Below are 18,835 nucleotides of genomic sequence, written 5' to 3'. Positions count from 1 at the left end.
CCTGTATCGTTTATTGCTCTTGATCATGCTAAGGTTCACAACTGATGTTATGTCCCAGCACTTGCTTCTTACAATATCTACTACAATACGTTGTATTAACATCTATGGTGGATTTTCTTTGTCTATAGCTTCCCAGTGATGTTGTGATGTGCCGTCGTGTTGTCATGAATCTAAATTTGGAGCAGCACATTTATTCCTCCAGTCAAGCTAATCAGATGAATCAATCATCAACTTCCTCTTATTTATTTATTTATATTTCCTCGGGTTTCTTCATGTGTTGCCTCGCATGGCTTCCGGGCTGTGATCATTCAGCACTCCTGTCTCATCTTTCTCCTTCTCCTCATCCATCCCTCCCTCCCTCATCCATCCACCCTTCCCTCCATCCGTGCGTCCGCGCGCGCATCCTCCCTCCTCACCATGTGTGTTTGACGTCAGACACTTAGGAGGGGCTCCTCCTGTGGAGCTGCTTTCTGGTTGTGGTGCTGAACCAACGCCTGTGTTGTGTTACCGCTGAGCGAATCTCCATCCTCCGGCTTCCTCTCCTCTTCCTCCTCTTCCTCCTCGACCATGCCGCTTTGAGAGCGCGTGTCCCCCGCCAGCAGCCAGCAGCTCGCCCCCGGGTCGGCGGTCAGGAACATGTCGCTGTAGCGGAGGTGTGCGATGGATGAGTAGTGTTTGTGTTCGCAGGAGCAGTATGGAGTCGCTGCGCTGTCCCGTCCTCATCGCGGCGTTGGCCGTCAGCCTGTGCTCCTCACTTGTCCTCGGGGACAGGAAATTCGGTGAGAATCTGTCCACTTCCTTTCTCTATATTCTTAAGTGTTTCACCGCTTCTGCACGTCTCCGGGCTCGAACTCTCTTTGCTTATAAGTTCAGACAATGTCCACGAACGAGGGAGACATCGCATCACCTGCCATTTGCATTTGGCACAAAAAAAAACAACAACTTTGTGATTTCGCTGCGATCCAACGGGAAAAGTTACACAATGAGTGAAGCCCCGGTACACAACGTGTTTCCTGAGACGATTCACCTGCATGGGAACCATCATGCTTTAAGCTCGGCTGCTTGTTGTTGGTTCAGTGTTTGATTTCGTGACGCAAACCTGCCCCAGCCACGCCCACCCTCCTTCACTGTCATCAGTGTCAATCAAAACAAACACACAATCTATTCATCACACATGTAAAAGCTGTTATAATAATGCTTTTAATTTCACATCACTTAAGTGGGTTTCACATAAAAGGCCTCCTCACTTACCTTAAGGAGCTTTTTGCAATTTTTAAATCCAGTTCAATATTTAATACCACCCTTTGCCACCATTAGGAAAGATGGCAATCTTTCATTCGGCCCTGATTCATTCTCCGACTTGGCCCACCTTGTATTTTCATTACCCTTCATTTGTTCTTCCAGCTACTACCTCAGACACTACACTGTTATTTGAAGGGAGGGGGGCAGAGAACTATGGCACATGTCCAAACCATGACATCCTCGAGCAGCCATCGAGATAATTGTGTCCATTTGTTATCCAACACATCGAGTTTTAAAGGAAATCTGGAATCTCTCCACTTAGCGTCTCGGATTCACACTTCTTATCCCACTCACTGATCCCTGATCAGCAGTCAGAACGCACAACGGTAGAAACTTTATATCGAGCGGCTGGCGGATATAGGTCCCAGGCTGGCACTCCAGCTCTGTGATGATTCACACAGGCGCCGAGCTGCATCATAATCTTTATATTTAGAACAAGAGCGTGGCCGTCGTCTTTTTGCATCACACACAGACACAAACAGACACACACTCAGCATCCAGCACAGAATTCCTTATTGTATCCTATTCTCAGATCTGTTTTTCACCGCAGACACAAATTGTGTTAACGACGGCTGCGTTCCATCAACCCTCCCAGAGAGGGACGACAGTGAGTCTGTGTACACGATACACCAGGACCCTGAATCTAGATCAGCCAGCCGTCATGTTTAATGGAGTTCTCTTGTGCTTTTTCCTGCTGGAACAAGTTAAAATGTCAGCTGTGAAAAACGTCTATAAATACAATCTTTGCCCCAGTGCACTGTGGGGTTGGAAAACGTACGATATTAAACCCCAGAAGCTGTCGTATTCTTCACGGGAGGTTTTTCGTCTCCCTGCAAGTTGGCAAATCTATGTTCAAATACTTGTGAATGAGGCAGTGTTTACTCCCCAAGTGCATGTTTCCTCATTGAATTCTCAGCATGTCTCGCTCTGTGTGCGGAGGAGGTCTCCATTGTCAGAGTGTGGCTGCGAGATGGAGATGATGATTGTTTTTAATGAGTCCCACTGCGGATTACGCTGTGTCACTGGGAAGCCTTGGATCAAGGTGGGCTGGAGGAGTGATGCAGCTCTCCACATATATGTAGGCATTTATTATTTATGTGTGTGAGAGAGCAAGAGTATAAAAACTACATGCGTGTATGTTTTTGTTATATTGGTGTGTGAATGTAATTGTATAAATGTGTATTAATTTGTATGTACATGTATACGGATGTATATGTGGGAGTTTATTATAAATAAGTATACACACACATACGCATACAATATATGTGTGTATGTACTTATGTTTGTCGGTCCTATCTGCCTCACATCATTTATATTCCCTCCAACACGGGGACACGAAACAGCAGTTAAACACTGAGACATGCTGCGTGGTCACCTTGATCCTGTCATGATGTCTGTGCAGCCTGTTCCTTGACAGAGAGAGAGAGAGGGAGAGGGGGGGGGGGGGGGGGGGGGTAGAAGAGAAAGAGATCTGTTCTTTCAAGGAACAGGACGGGCCACGGACGGGTTAATGTACTTTCCCTGTGTTCGTGACCCACTAACCTGCAGCCCTGAGTCCAGTACCTTCAAACGAGGCGTAATTCAGAGGCCTGCTCCAGAATTGGCCGAAGGGGGGTGGCTCTCCTACCAGTCACATGCTGTGTTTGTCATGGAGTCACTCCTGGAGGACTGTTCAGTGATTCTTGGCCTAGAAATGAGAAAGAAATATGCAATTAAATTAATGATCGTTGTCTAATTCTCAAAATGAAATGCAGCAATCACAGATGAGCTTCAGTGTGTAGATTAGGAACAATATATTACCTAAGTAATACTATAATAATACTAATCTTTATTTACATAGCACTTAAAGCAGTTAAGGGCAGTTAAAAGACAATAGTTATAAAAGGAAAAGAAACAAGAATAAAAAGAGACTCAGTTAAACGTGGGTCTTTAAATCTCGGTTACGGAAAATCTTGATAAATGTGTGTTGCACATTAACACCAGCACTTTGCAATCAGTGTTGCCGTCAGCCCTGATGTTGAAATTCAGTTCAGCGTCTCTGTTCTGTTTGCAGAGGTTTGGTTGTGTCCTGAATCTCAATAACAGCCGCGGAAAATATACCACAGTCTGGGAACTAGACTGGCAGCTATTTGCAAGCGTGTTAATCAGACACTGGAACAACTATAGAATAGGAAAGAAGAGAAATATCAATTTAATCGAACATAAGGTATGAAGAGCTGTTTGATTTAATTTGATGAAAGAACATATATCAGCTTTCATAAATCCAGCAGGAACCTTGAGATCAGACTGAGCTCAGAGTTTAATGTTCCTCAAATGTGACTGAATTCAAAATGGAATTCTTCTTCTATGGACGGACATTGGAAATCCGGAGGTGCTGGTGATGCTTTGCTTTGGATCCACCGACTTTACAGAAAGGTTTTTGTACCCTCAGATTAATGAGCGTTACAGTGAGAAGTGATGGATTGAACTCTGTGACAGGTCGCCGTATTATCTTCCATCCGTCCGTGTAGACGTTTGTCCTCTCGGGCTGAGTCTTTTCATTACAGCTGGCTATCAGCGGCCATCGCCTAATGCACCCAGACAAGTTGTGTTTGATTCATCGACGGCTGAGCTCGATCTATTTCGCTTCTGTCACACCACAGATATCAGGAGTGAGTGGTGATATCAAACATCTCACAGGGGCCATAAATCATCAGAGAGGATTGAAGCGTGTGCGGCTGTATTTTATACAACAGAGAGGAGGACGAGTTTGGTTTATGGCCAGGTGAAAATAGACATGTGGCCCTGGAGGGGGGGGGGGGGGGGGTGTTCTTCATCCTCCAACGTTCTCGTCTTCCGATCGCGTCACCTGCTTCTGCCGCCGTTGCCTAGCAACAAAGCTGATGACGAAAAATATTCTGTTCATTCCAAATTTTGAAAACACGTTATTAATAGCACATGTACCGTCTGTTTGACTCCTTACATTTAAACGTATATGCCTCTATTTAGCTCTTTGAAAAGCAGCGAGTCACTGAGGCCCAATGAATCATGGGATTTGATGTTCTGGTAAAAGATCCACCCGGTGGAGCCTCCGTTGCTCGGGGGTGGAAGGTCACATCTGTGTCGGCCACATTCTGAGGAGCCTTCAGAGCCTTGGGACTGATGGTTTCCTGACATTTCAGGAAGCTCTTATCTAATGTTTGTTCAAGTGTTCATGTTTCTGGTGAAGTTTGGTCTTAATTAGTTATTTGATGCTATAAAATGGAATTTAACTTCATGACAGACTCCTGAAACTGGCTCCTGATTGGTTGAGTGTCTGTATTGGAGAGAGTTCAACATGGCAGCTCCTCACCTCGATCACTTTAGCTTCATTTCTGTACAACTGTAGGAAGTGGAGACGCTCGCTCCATCTTTATAGGCTGTCGTTAAAAAGTTAAAAAATAAAAAAATTCTTCATGTTATAGAAGGAGGATGTTTTTGAAACTTCATTTCTGAATCCTCCTCTAAAGCCAAAGCAAGTATATTGAAATAACCCATTGAATCACGATGCATTGAAAAAGCAACATAAGTCAACACAACAAAAAAAACATGAAGAAAGTTAAATAAATAATGAAATAAAAGATATTTCAGTCCAATAAAAAAAGTAACAGTGCAGTGTACAAACTAACAGGACTGCCAAAACTAATGGAACCCTGCCATGACATCTCACGGCCTCAGTAAAGGTCGCAGTGTGTTCCTCTGCTCTCTCAGGACGTCTGACTCATCCGGACAGAACCGGTAGCGGGTCGGTCTGAAGGCAGCTTGCATCAGCGCCCGGGCTCCGACCTAATTGACACTTTGGACGTGAAGTCTTCTCTGGAATCCACTGAAGCGGGTTGACTCATCCAGTGAGAGGGAAAATAATTTATTGGATGATGTTTTTTTTCGTGCAGCATCCCCCTGCCCAACCCCCTCCGTGCACGGTGGCGTGAACGAGCATTTGGTGCCTTATTTGCAAAGCCTGTGTAATAATCTCAGCAGCTGCAGCCTTCAGTAATTGATCTAACATTATGGTCTGTTACTCGGTGTGCTGTGTGCCCACTGAGTCTCTCTCTAACAAACAGTGGAGGCTTGGCTCAGCCTCGTTTCTTAGGGGAAAGGTTTCACATGAATCTTCTAGTTTTCAAGTGTTGCTGTTTTCATGTTGCTTGGGGGTGGGGTGGGGGGTGGGGGGGTGAACCTGGATTTCTGAGTTTTGGGTTCATTTCAAAGTTGCAGCCTGCAGAAGTGTATAAGCTCAGTTTTTCCAGGGCACACGGCACAAAGCAGGCAGCCTGTGTGTTTCCCGGCAGCTCGGGAGGCTGCCACTGCTACGAGACAGAGTGCCACGTGTCTTTGTGACTCGACAGATGCTCGGAGGAGTGCGTTGGCTTCGAGTGGCTGTTCAGACGAGGGAGTGGGAGCAAAGAGGCCGGCTGCGCGGCTGCCGCGTCTTTACCACGACAAATGTCAGCTGTCCGTGAGCTGGTGAAAATCAGAACTGTGGGTTTTCAAAGGTGGAACCCGGGGGATGCGCGGGGTCAAGGAGGAAGCTGGGAAGTTTAGGTCACATGTGTCCGAGGAGCCCCGCTCTTCTTTTACACTCTCAATGTAGAATTAAATAACTGGATTTCTTTTACTCCTCGGGGACATAACAGCATGTGCTCCACTTACTTTCTCACCTCCTCATGTACCTGAGCCTCAGACCCCGGAGACAATGTGTGAAAACATCCTCTGGCACTCAGAGGAGCAGTGAGAGGTCCTGCTGTGCCTTTTCACAGCTGTTTTCATTTGGCCCAGATGACACAGTGTTGGTGAAGGGATCAGTCACGGGGTCACCTCCGTGTTGTCGAGCCAGGATTTATAATGAGGACAACATGGCCGTGATGAGGACTGTGGAGGCTGCGAGTTCAGCACCAGGAGTTAATCTCTCCCACCTCAGCTGTGATTAAAGCGGTAGTGCGTCGGCTCCGTGGTCGGATGATGCCGATTAAGGCTCCGCACCGTTTTCTCTGTGCAACAGGAAAACAAGGTGCACGGCAGAGGAGAGACACTGAATCCTGTTTTTGTGACTTAAGTGGTTTGACGTCATCTGTTAAGTGTATTAGTCTCCAAATCTATTCAGTTTGCAGCAGTGCACACAGAGCTCTAATGAAACAGGGAGTTGGCAGCATCAGTCCAGAGCTGCTTGTTTGATTTGGTGGTCACAGTGATGCACCCTGCCCCACCCCCTTTATTTGTTTATTCTTTTGTATCATGACTTAGGGAGACAGCTCACAATGGCTTCGTTTTCCAATCAGTATTTTGATATGAACAAAAGGGTTGAATTACACCCAACCGATACGATATCAGCTTCTGAAAGTAAAAAGTAAAAAAGTACAAAATTCCCTAACTTAGAGCAAAGCCCCTGTGTGTGACTATTACAAATATCAATGAACAAAGCTTTCTTTAAACAGTCAACTGATAAATACAGAGTTATAATCGCCCTACCACTGGGAGAATATCCGTTACAGGTGATGCTCATATAGTACTGGTTTATTGCATGTAGAATATGAATAAGCAGGAATGATTAGGATTGGAATGATGCCAGTTTGTGTTTGAATAGAGATTTTTTTTGAGTTATTGGTAAGACTCACCTATGATTCTCATCCAGAACATACTCTGCAACTTAAAAAAACATACACTCATATGTGTGTTATGGAAAGATTTGTAGATTTCTCCTCATGCTACCAAAATATAATTTCTCTTAAGCAATGTGGATACAGTCTCCTGGACCTTTAATCTGCATTAACACAACCTAGAAGCTGCTCCGCTCTGCAGGTGTTGCGAGAAAATGGCATCAAGAAAGTTACTTCGCGTGCATTTGCCCGCTGGCTTCACACCTGCAGGAGAGTAGAGCCCAAACTCTGCAGTGCTGCGATAGCCTGCACTTTAACTGAGGTTCAAATGACTCATAAGAGTTCAAGCTCCTACTTCATCTGGAGGACTGGAGGTGTCCCTCGGGCGCCGGGCTGTGTCGGTTCACTCGGAGTTGGAAAGAGGAAGCTCGGCGGTTGGACTCGCTCTGGTTCTGCACTACGACAGCCAATCACACCCCAGAAGAGAGGGGAGAAAATCAAATGTCTGAATCATTCAGCGCGGGTCAGTGAAAAGGTCAAGCTGGCCTATTTCTGGGTCCTCTGTTGCCCCAGTGACGCTGCCATCTTTAATAAATGGCCGTTGTCTGGGCCGTCGCCCGCGGCTGGCAGCTCGGTGACTGAGAGGGACCTGCCCGCCCAGGAATTCTCTGGAAAGTCGGTTAAACAATGTTTTTGGTCACACTCCTCTGGGTGTCAGGTGGTTTCACGTCAAGTCCCCTCTTCAATCACAGTGACCTCGAAGCCCCCCCCTCACGTCCTGCCTCTAGCTCCGGCTAATTATTCACCCAGTTGTTAAGTGACTTCAGTTTAATTCTCTGATAAATTACTTTTGCCTCAAAGGAAAGGTTTTAGCATTTTAGCAGCTACAGAAATTGGACTTGGATACGATGTGATTATATAATAGCACAGTGTCCTATTGGGTAATCTGATGAGCTGCCATTTTACCTTGTGGGTTATGTTTTTCTTTTGTTTATTTCCATCTGTTTGGCATCTGTACGTCAAGATAAATTAAGCTAAGAAAATCAATTGCTGATAATAAATCTTCAAATTTATCAGACAATATGAACCTGGTATCAGTCGTTCCATCTCTTGGAAAGAAAGAGAATATGTGTATTTCCCCAAAATGACAAAAAGCCACAACATTTTTATTTTTCTGAAAATAATGATAAAAACGAAGCCTCAACATTAATGTAGAGTAAATGACTCTTTCCCCACATGAATTATCCCAGGGAAAGAAAGATGGTTTCCTCGTTAAACGTGAGTAAGACAGTCTTATTCAAACATCTGTTGTAACAGCTTCCTGTCATGTTCAGATGAAAAGTGCGTGGTGGTGGTGGGGGGGTGGGGGGGGTGGGTGGTATTAGAAATATTTTAGGCTAATGACAAAGCAGCCGCCGCCGAGTGGCCGCTTTGTCTGACAAAAACAGACCTTCTGGAGCAGAGAAACGCTCGGAGCCATGTTTAATTTTAGCAGGATCGGCCTTAATGACACAAGCTGTTTGAGTCTGTGGACACGGTGTCAAGCCGATGCTGCTTTGCTTGCAGGTGATGTTTCCTCTCTGCTGTCCCTCCTCTAGCCGCGCTCGCTTTTCCAATTCACTTTTACTGCAGCTGCTCTGTTCAAAAATGGCCTTTTTGGCTCACGTCATGGTGTGTGTCTCTGTGTGTGTGTGTGTGTCTGTGTGTGTGTTTGAGTGAGAAATGATTCAGGTGTCCTTGGTCGCAGCTAATAATTATAATAAAAGACACGTTGGTGGCCGCGGGGACTGAATGAAATTTGTCCTAAACTGCAGTGGCCGTCCTCGCTGCCAGCCTCCCAGCATCCTCCTTGGCGCCTCAGACATCGCAGATGGTTTCCCCGGCGCTGGCCAACCACCTGCGAGGGAAAGCAAACCATCAAGTCTCTGACTACATGCTCAGCCTTGGGTTCTGCCTCATCAGGACATATTTAATGTTGCAAGCAAGGTCAGCCAATCACGGCCGAGTTTGTGATACGGTCTTGTCAGTTCCTCCGGACCCGGTCCTGCTCTCAGATGTGTGATAAACGGCTTGATAATGTCCAGGCGGAGATTCACTAAGATTAACAAGGTCATATCATTTTCTAGTGAAAAACTACTGACGTTTTTTATGTAATTGCTTTTCTCAAAATGACCTTAAATGAGCACTTCCCTTCAGAAACACCCCCCCTCTCTTATTTCGTTTGTTATGTGTGACGTGCTGCAGAGCTGAGACTGGAGCCGAAGGTGAATTGTGAGTGTGTGTCTTTGTGTGTGTGTGCTGGTCCCTGCTTACTTATACAGTGGGTGCACTTGCTGCCCTCAATAGCAGTTAGTTGTAATAGGGCGCGCGGGGGGGCACCATGCGAAAGTGCCTCCCTGCTGCAGGGCTGTGTATCGGGGCCTCTGAGAGGTTTAGGTCACAGGTAATTGAACCAGGTTCATTCGTCTGCATGCTAACATTAGCATCTGGAGGAATCGTTATGCAGAAGCCTGCACAGTGGGCTGCATACATTTAGCAGAGACACACTAATGAGACTGGGTTCTCTTAAGATCTGTGGAGCCGTGTTATTGCTATTGCTCGGTCTCCTGAGAGTATAAAGCCTCTAACTAACTATCATTATATCAAGTTAAAAAAAACTGAGAACTCACCCACTGCATTCATTGACCCTCTGGATTCTCCCCTGCAACTCTTTTTGTAAATTAGGTCTCATGCTGCCTATTTTTAGGAGGAAAGTTACTGCACCTGTAGTCAGCTCACACCTACAGTGCCACTGCTAACTATTATTCACACCTTAGAATAATCTGTAACTTTTTATTTTATAACAATTTAAATTTAATCGACACATTTACTCTGCATAAATGTGTTGATTTATCAATTTATCCATTGACAGAAAATGAATTTGCTGCATTTCACACGTGATCTGATTAGAGTTCTGTCATTTAGTTTTATTTGAATCAAAATCAAAGGAGAATAGTTGCTGATATATTTTGTCTTCTGTGATTGCATAGTGAAAACAATTCCACCAGCATGACATCACCACAGGCTCTGGGAATGATATCATATCATTTTATCCATCAAATATTGATTTGTTAACCAGACAAAATGAATGCTCGATCAATTAATATTGGAATTTACCATGCATTACAGGATTAGTGTGATTAATCAGCTTGTTTATGATAAAGCTGCACAGAGTAGAATTGTTAAGCTCGGGTGAAACAGTCTGATGTCTGAGTGCGATGATAATAAAACACTGGAAAATAAAACACTTTTCCTCGGAGACAGAGCGAACTGAGAAGCAGACTCGCGTTGTGTCTGTTGACCCTCCACAGCTCGTCCCAGTGAGGCGGCACTCAGCTCGACTCTCAGCCCGTGTCCCAGTGAAGAGCAGCTGCCATTGATCCGCGGCGAGGTTGACATGGTAACGGAGCATCATCACTCAATAGCGAAGGTCATTTTGTTTGAGGAATTATCTCGTTTCGCCGAGAATCACAGGAGACAATGAGCCTATTCTCTGTCAGGGCGCTTCATTAAGATATAGCCCAGACACTTTTATCCCCCCCCCCCCCCCATCAGCATTCTTCCTCCGTCACAACGTTTTATTCGCCAGAGGTAATCAGCAGCATCCACTGTGATTGCATTTTAATTAAAAAAGGCGCCATTTTAATCATCTGTGGCGTGGCGTCAGAGAAAAGGGGGTGTGGCGTTATCAATCCTCTGTCCCTGTCTATCACACACTGGCACGTGCACGCCGTCACACGCTCGCAAACCATGTCTGACTTACCACGGTTGGCTGGATGCTTCATTAAATGGAGGGTTGTAATTAATATTGAGAGCTGACAAGGCCTCCCGGAGAACTGAATGATTTAAGCAGGGAAGTGATGAAGAGGTGGAGTTGAATGGATTGACACTAATTGCAGCCCGATGAGATGCGTGGTCAAGAGGGAGCGAGCGACTCCATCAACTTCTAAACACGACTCCAGAGGAGTTTGTTTCTTCAAATGAGAATGGATTCACGGGAAATAATGAATGTGTCTGATTGCTAAGTCAAAAGGGTCATGGTCAAATCAAAGTATCTACCAATGAGGAGCCATTCTTTATTTCTTATTTTGTCCTATAACCCAGATTCATAGATCCCTGATTATAGACACTAAGCCTCCATTTAACTTGTATTAGTTTTTATCTGGCTACAAGGAGGCTGCACAAATAGTGTTAAAGCAAAACTGACACATGAGCCAAATGCATTGGCTGCAACTTTCACACATTCAGCACAGACATGGAGCAGCATTAGCATTCCTTTGCAATTGTGTTTGTGTCCAGCTGATCCATGTCCAATGTTATGTCCAATATGAGTCCAATATTCTCTCTCTGTTTTGTGGGAGCTATGATAATAGTGATAATAATAATACTAATAATTATTATATTCAATATCATTTAAAACACAAAATAAAACACAAATACTGCAATTACAAATGTAAACATACAAGAAAATATTAAATTTAAAGGCAATTAAGAAAATGCCTTAGATAAGATTCCTTTTTTCTTATTTAACAAAAGAAGGTTTCCCAAACATTGAAAGCCGTTTATCACCGGCCGACTCAAGTCTTGCTGTGGGTACAGAGACTTAAAGTTGTTAAAGCGATCGAAGTGTATAAAAGCAGGGCTATGGGGGGTCTGCTACTGTCTCTTTAGCTGATAAATGCTCCATTATGTTCACTATTTTGTTGCTTACTCTGTCTCACTGTCGTTTGGTGCTAAGTTGGTAGTGTCCACTTTGTCTATCAGACTTTGTCCATTGAAAACAACCATTTGAATGACCCATGATATCTTATAAGTATGAACGGTTTCCTATAGATTGTCCTATGATATCTTCTGAAATGAGAGATGAATGAGAAAAGCCATTTGTGGTCCTGCCTTTGCAGCAGCGAGTTGTTGCAGTTCAGCTCGGGACACGTCCCTGCCATTAAGTTTTGTTCCAGCGAGCTGAGTGACCTTCCAGCTCTGTGATGGCCGAGGCCCCCCCCCCCCCCCCCCCCCCCTCTACATAATTACATAGCCATTCTGCTGACATATTGAAGTCATTACCTCTTAAAGGTGCAATTTCCCTGAAATGTGTCCTCGGTTCCGTAAAACAAAAAACCTCTGCACGGTGTCTCCGTGTGATGAAGATGCAACGCGGGTTTAACCTTTAATAATGTCAGCGGAATAAAGATGCAAACGTCCAACTTGAAAAGAGGAAACGTGAGGAGAGTGGGAGCGAGCGACGCCCGAGAAGCCTCCTGATGATCTGCCCTGTGTGAATCGATTAACAGACGTCTCCACCTGTCACTCCTCATTATCAAAGCAGTCTGACGGAGGCATCTCCTCCTCCTCCTCAGCCTGTTCCTCCGTCGAGGCTGCGGCGGGGGGGGGGGGGGGGGGGGGGGGGGGGGGGGGGGGATCAAGAGGGTGCGTCCAATCCTGTTGCTCCTTCTGATGACCGGAGGGAGAGAGAGCACACAGATAAAAGAGGTGGAGAAGGAGTGCTGAGGCTGTTTACGCATTTTCTCTGCAAGCGCTCTACTCTCTCATATTAAACTGCAGGAGCTTACTGAACAAACACAGATGCAATGTTCTAAGTGGCTCATTTCATGGCTGAAGCTCTGTGTTGTTGTTTGACCCTGGATGTGTCATCACAGTCAGCCAACAAGACAACAAGAGGAGCTTTTACCCTGCAGACTTGTTCTCCTCGACTCGGAGGATCACCTGCACAGATCGGCGAGCAGAACAATCGGTTCCTCGACTCCCCTGCAACTCCCACGTGTGAAATATGAACACAGGGAACAGCTACCCATAATGCTCCAGCCATCTGTTCATTTATTAGTCTGGAACACCCAGCCCTGGTCCAAAGCGTTAAAGTTCATTAATATTCATTTAACATTCATTTATGGAAACGTTGCCCATGGAGTTGGGCTATAAGTGTCAGGGACAGGATAGGAGAAGTCACCCTAATTGATGATTGATGCCTCTGCCATTAGCAGCAAGGCCCACAGCCAAAGTTAATGCAGTTCTAAGCTGCACTTTCATAGAGCGGTGACATATTTAGAAGTTGCGACACCGAGCTCATTTTGTTCTGCAGCTCAGTACGGTGTCTGTACCTTCAGTCGTTTATTCTCACGGTCTCCATTCATATTCAATAATTTGCTATGCTTTGTTTACCGCCTGTGTTTGAGGTGTAACTGCTGCACAGCTCAGTTCCCTTCTTCTTCCCAACGTATCTGAATTCATGTGATTAGTGTGAGGCTGCATGCAGCTAATTGTCCATCATCGATTTAAAGAGTAGTTAAGTATTTGGGGAAATATCCTCATTTATTTTCTTGCCAAGAGTTTGATAAGAGAATCAATGCAGCTCTTGTATTGTCCACTGATAATGAAGCTGCGGCCAGTTGTTGCCTTATAGATTAGTGAGCAGCTTGTCTGGTCCTGGCTGAGAGAAACAAAACCACAACTTGTCAATTTTATACTTTTTGGATATATACATTATAAAATCTAGAGAAGTGAGTGTTACGTTCAGGCAGAGTTTGAGTTATTAAAGGTTCAGTGTGTACGATTTAGGGGAAAGGGATTGAATACAAAATAATCCTAGTGATGCTTTCAACAGTGTGTTTCTAAATTGTACGAATTGTTGTTTTCATTACCCTAGAACAGGCCCTTTATATTAAATACCTTATATCTACATCAGTAGAAGGTCCTGTCTATGGAGGCTGCCATGTTTTTTACAGTAGCCCAGAATGGACAAACTTAACACCTTTTGAGTTTTATGAAGTTGTATTCAGCTGCAACATGCAACATCCCCACTAGATGTCACTAAATTCTACACACTGAACCTTTAAAGGAGACGTATTATGCACATATTTGGGTTTTTGCTTGAAAAGGTTTACATTCTGTAATGTTCAGAAATCACAACACTTGCACTGTCCATTGCTGCAGCTCCTCTTGTCAGCCTCTGGGTTTTAGTACCTGTCTCTTTAAGCCCCCCCTCCTGATTGGCCATGTTTCCCACTCTTGTGTTTGGTCAACTGCTTCCAGTCTGTGTAAGAAATGTCGGCCTTGTCTATTAAAATAATATGTCTATACTAATATGTCTTCCTTACGTTTCAGAGAATCTCAGTTCTGAAACGTCTCCATTCAATCTGAGTGTGTTGTTTCTCAAGACCACAGCGATGCTACTCTGTGAGGAGCTGTTAACTTATTTATATCTCCTGTTTCAGGTTGCCTGTTTGAAGATGAGCTGTGTGCGCCGTACGAGTTCTGCGTCAATGGTAAGTCCGACTCACGGGGTCGAGCTCGCCCACCACACCTCATTATATAGCACATCCTCTCCCTGCTATCAGCCAACGCAGCTCTAAAGCCGTCCTGGCTCTCATTCAGGTATTTATAGCTGGATGGTGACTGGGCTGCAGCAGCTCAGTACAAACTCACAATAGTTGTCTCATTTTATTCCTCCGACAGACATCCAGGCTCTTCGATCAATATGGAGAGGATATTTTCCCTTTATACACCCAAACCGCGAATGGTCATGACCTAATCATAAAAGCCATCTTGTCACAGAGGATGGATGTGTCTGTGTTAGTGGTTGGGCTCTGGGCTCTTCACATCGTGGCATTCAGCCAAATCTCACAGCGGGCTTTAATTTTGAACATAGCATGTCGATATTCAGGATCATCCTCACGACAGAGCCGCTGTCGAAAGGTTAATGTATTCTCCCATAGAGAAGGGGGGGGGGGGGCATACAGTATTGTTGTTACAGGTGTACAGGGGGTCTTCGTCTTTGTCCACTGAGGGACGGTGATTAAATGCTCACGCTTTAGTGGCAGTCATTTGTTTTGTTTTTTTTTCTCGCCCAGATTCATCTTAATATCAATCTCCCAAACAAGATGAATCAAACAAAGGGAGCGCTCGCTCACTGACAGATGATATCAATGCAAAACATGATGTGACCTATATGAAAGAGCACAGACTAACACACAGGTGCCACGATGAATAATAACTTAAAGGAGGAGAGTGACCTTAGGTAACAGCTTTTCTGTCTGTCTCCTATCGTCCCTTGGTTTGTTGATGATTTAAAATATATATTTGCTCTTATGCTGATCCATTTATTCTTAAATATCTGTTTATTTAAGGTATTTATCTTTGGTTTAGTCAAATCCTCACAACGGCAACTAATGATTATTTTCATCAAAGATTTTTTGTTCTCTCAAGCTCCAGGTGATGTCATCTTGTTCAACCACCCATGAAACATAGTTATTGACAGAACATTGCAGCTCAATAAAATATATAAAGAACTAGGAGACAGATTTTGTTATCTTTGGATAGAGTCACTGCTTCCCCCCTTAAAAACAACATGTATTTATATTTTAGCAACAGACACAAGAGTGATATCAGTTTTCTCATCTTTGCACGAAACCAATCAAAGATTATTTCCCAAAACGTCAAACTATTGCTTTGAGATGAGTTTTTCTTTTTACGAGGGGGGGTCGTCTAATTAGGACGGGTAGCTGGTAGTTTTAAGATTTGCATGTTCAGATTTAGCCGTCTCCACCCTTTCACTTTAACCCAATTTTGCTAAAAACAGGGAAGGAAAATGCAGCACGGAAGATAAATATATAAAAAAGAAAACTGACTTTAATTACACAGCCTGCTTCAGTACCGAGGGGAGCCGTGCGTAGCCTAATAGAAAGCAAGTGCTGACAGCTCCACAGAGAAAGACCCGCAGGCAGGAAGGAGGGTGGTGAACGGAGGGTTTGTATTATGTTTCATTATGAAACTATTGTGCAGGGATGTGATTTGAATGGTCACTTATTTTGACTTCAATTCTCCTAAGTCTTTTTTATTGTAGCTTTCAGTTTTTACTACCGGCGAAAGAAAAACGCCCATATTATCCCTCTTAAAATGTAATTACAGTAATCCTGCTCACTGAAGGCAAATATATATATATAGAGGCCGTAATGTCGTACCTAATATGCTATTAATTCAAAGACTACTCAATCTCCAGGCTGTCACTCTGCGTCGGACTCCTGACTAGCAGCAGCAGCCACACAGGGGATGAGTGGGAATAACTAGGTCTGCCTCTTCGACTCTTCCCACGGTCCCTGAAGGTGTAACCTGGTTTATTCTGGGCTGGGCCAACCGGGCTCTTCTTCTTCACCCGTGCTGTTGCCATGCAAAGTTGCTGAGGGGGAAGGAACAGGGCTTGTGTGAAGGATGCGCTTCCCCCTCCCACCCCCTGGCTTTAATTTCAAAGTGATAGCAGGTATCTCTATAAAGTCATCTAAATCAATTCCAGATGTATAATATGCACCTAATAGGCATCTCTGCTGAATCTGATTCACTCTGAGTCTCTCCCACTGTGCAGGACACAATTTCACTACATTCTAAACAACCTTTTGATGCTTTTAAAACAAAAACACCAACAAGTCGAGAGCTGTATGTTGAAAATCCCTCCAGCTAATGATGCAGCCACAGCAGAATAAAGAGCAGTGCTGGCAGTGTAGCAGTAAAGCACAATTAAGAGAATGTAGGTTAAATATGAATATTCATTGTAGCTTTGATGCTGTGGAAACACACACATGCACTCAGGCAAGCAACACAATGAAGATATCTAAACGCTCTCGGTTTTGTATTTTCAACAACATTGCCTCACTTCTACGAGGAAACAAGGTCGTCCAGAGACTCTGAGGGAAACAAGCTGAGAGTGGAGCCACGACAGTCACCTGGCTGAAACCAACTCTGACTCAGTGTGAGACTTTAAAAGAATAAAAGCATCCGAGGGGATACAAACTTTTTACAGGGTAAAAAGCCGCAGCTGATCCGAGTCTATTTTGGGAAAGCGCTCCTCCAGTATGTTGCACTTTAACTCCAGATGTCACTTTGTCATTGATTAAATAGGTCAATTACCGTCCCCTATATATCATTTGATCCTCTGCTGTCATAGCTCATATTGGAACCGCCCCCCCATCCTCTGAAAGGATACGTATTTGATTAACCTGGGACTGGAAATGCATTTTAATTTGATGCAGCTCTCCAGGGTCTGTGGCTTTACTGGTGCGACGGTGCTTGGCTAAAGTACAGCAGATAAGTGCGACATGTTTCCCCCGAGGGCAGCGGTCGGCTCCTATTAAACACTTAACCAGCGGTGTTTTATCGACCAGTGGTTATCTCGCCTCCACTCGAGCCAACAGCGCCTGAAAGGTCCGCGCTGTATTTTATATTTAAATGGTTTAGGGCGACGCTGCTATTGATCACGGCGCACAATAAGTGCAACTGCAGCACTCTAAGTAGCCACTGTAAAATCTATAATGCTAAACATTTTGCATGGGTAAAGCACAGAGGCTGTGGTGCAACATTCAATTTGAAGTCAGGGCCGGTGCTGTGCATCTGGGGCCCTAGGCAGGTGATGAGGGTTCTAGTGTATGAGCTTTTGTACACACTTATAAAAGTTGTTCATTTGAAATGAGGTTGTTTAAAGATTTGTCTTAATAATTATTATGAATCATTTTTAATCAATGTTCATTTTCAAGCCTTGCTTTTGTTGCAACAGGGATTACGTTAAATTCTCCTCTACTTTTTTAAAGGGCGTTATCCAAAAATAGATATTTTGTCAGTAGATGGTTTTCATCTATATAAATTAACATAATTAGTTTAACTTTTTTAATCAAACAAGCGTGATGCTTGTCGCTTGTGACCCATTCATATAAGACTGTAGCAAGCGTGACATTAGCAACTCTACGATGTTTCGCTTTGGGGGCCCCCTGGTGGCTGCGGGGCCCCTCAGCGGCTTCTTGTAATGTTCATGGGAAGGGCAGTCCTGTCCTGAGAAACACTTAAGTATTAAGAATAAACTCAAGGTTTACCAAAAGGTAAAAGCTCTTCGGCTGAAAAGATAATGGGAGACACAAACAGATTTTTTTGCAAAAATAAGAATCAATAGTCTGTCTCTTTGCTAAAGCTAAGAGAGTCCTATTTATCTTTATTAACTTCTGTATTTACATGTAGATTACAGGATTGAAGTATCATTTCAAAGCAGAGATTGTCAGAAACTCCCCCAAAAAACCAGCCCTGATTAATTGGTAAACACTTGATTAAACACATCCTGATCAATTTGGTTACTGCTCCTTTCTTTATTAGCAGACTACACCTGGCACTTCCCTCTGCACTGATTTGGATCCATTCATTTTCGGGAATTGAGTGGCGCGGCTATTACACCTGTTCCAATACGTCTTAATTTGCCTCCGGGGTCCGTTCTCCTCTCCTCTCCTGACGTACACTCTTTTTTAAGAGAAGCCTTCCAGACTGTCAGCTTTTAGTGTTTGCTCCTGTTATCCGACAGCATTAGCTTTCACAGTTTAAATAGCTTTAGTGGCTGCCGGGTGTCGCCCTGTCTGTCACAGCAGGAGAGGAGACAGCGTCTGGGTTTTAGAGCTCTCTCTTTTATGGGGGGCGGGGGTGACAATGTTCTTTATTTCTGTCAACATGCTTCTTATCCAGGCGTAGCTGCCCTTCATAGAGAATGTCACTGATTAGCTGGGTTTTAATAATCGACTGAGGGTTTTCTGTGGCCTTTTTTTTTTTCCAATATGGATTATATTGATCGAGGTTCATTTGCATTGCAGTCGGCTTTTGATCGGCACAGTGACAACGTCAGTCTTGTCGAGCACGACCAGATCTGCTGTCAGTCAGAGTAATGTTTCCTTAAACCTGCCGCTCTGCTCGGTTCACCTCCTTCTCAAAAAGCCTTGAGGTTCCAGGCGTGGTCCTCTTGCACTAACGCTGACTCTCAGATATTTGATTGCACTACATTTCTGCTATTTTTCATTTTTTTTTTGGACAACCCTCCACTCCCCCGACACATGCTGGGCTCG

General features: G+C 44.3%; 1 protein-coding gene across 1 annotated transcript in view; it reads left to right on the top strand.

Moving 5' to 3' along the window:
- Positions 1-447: 447 nt before the first annotated feature.
- The window catches only part of ptprn2 (protein tyrosine phosphatase receptor type N2), a 107,968-nt gene continuing 89,580 nt past the window's right edge, over positions 448-18,835 (top strand). The window contains exons 1-2 of the mRNA XM_062380003.1: positions 448-779; positions 14,186-14,236. Coding sequence (XP_062235987.1) covers positions 665-779; positions 14,186-14,236 — 166 coding nt within the window. The 5' untranslated portion in view covers positions 448-664. The remainder of the gene's footprint in view (positions 780-14,185; positions 14,237-18,835) is intronic.

This window comes from Platichthys flesus, chromosome 21, assembly GCF_949316205.1.
Source record: "Platichthys flesus chromosome 21, fPlaFle2.1, whole genome shotgun sequence".
In the NCBI taxonomy this organism is placed as follows: Eukaryota; Metazoa; Chordata; class Actinopteri; order Pleuronectiformes; family Pleuronectidae; genus Platichthys; species Platichthys flesus.
Note: the sequence above shows the minus strand (reverse complement) of the source record. Positions and strands in the feature narration are given on the sequence as shown.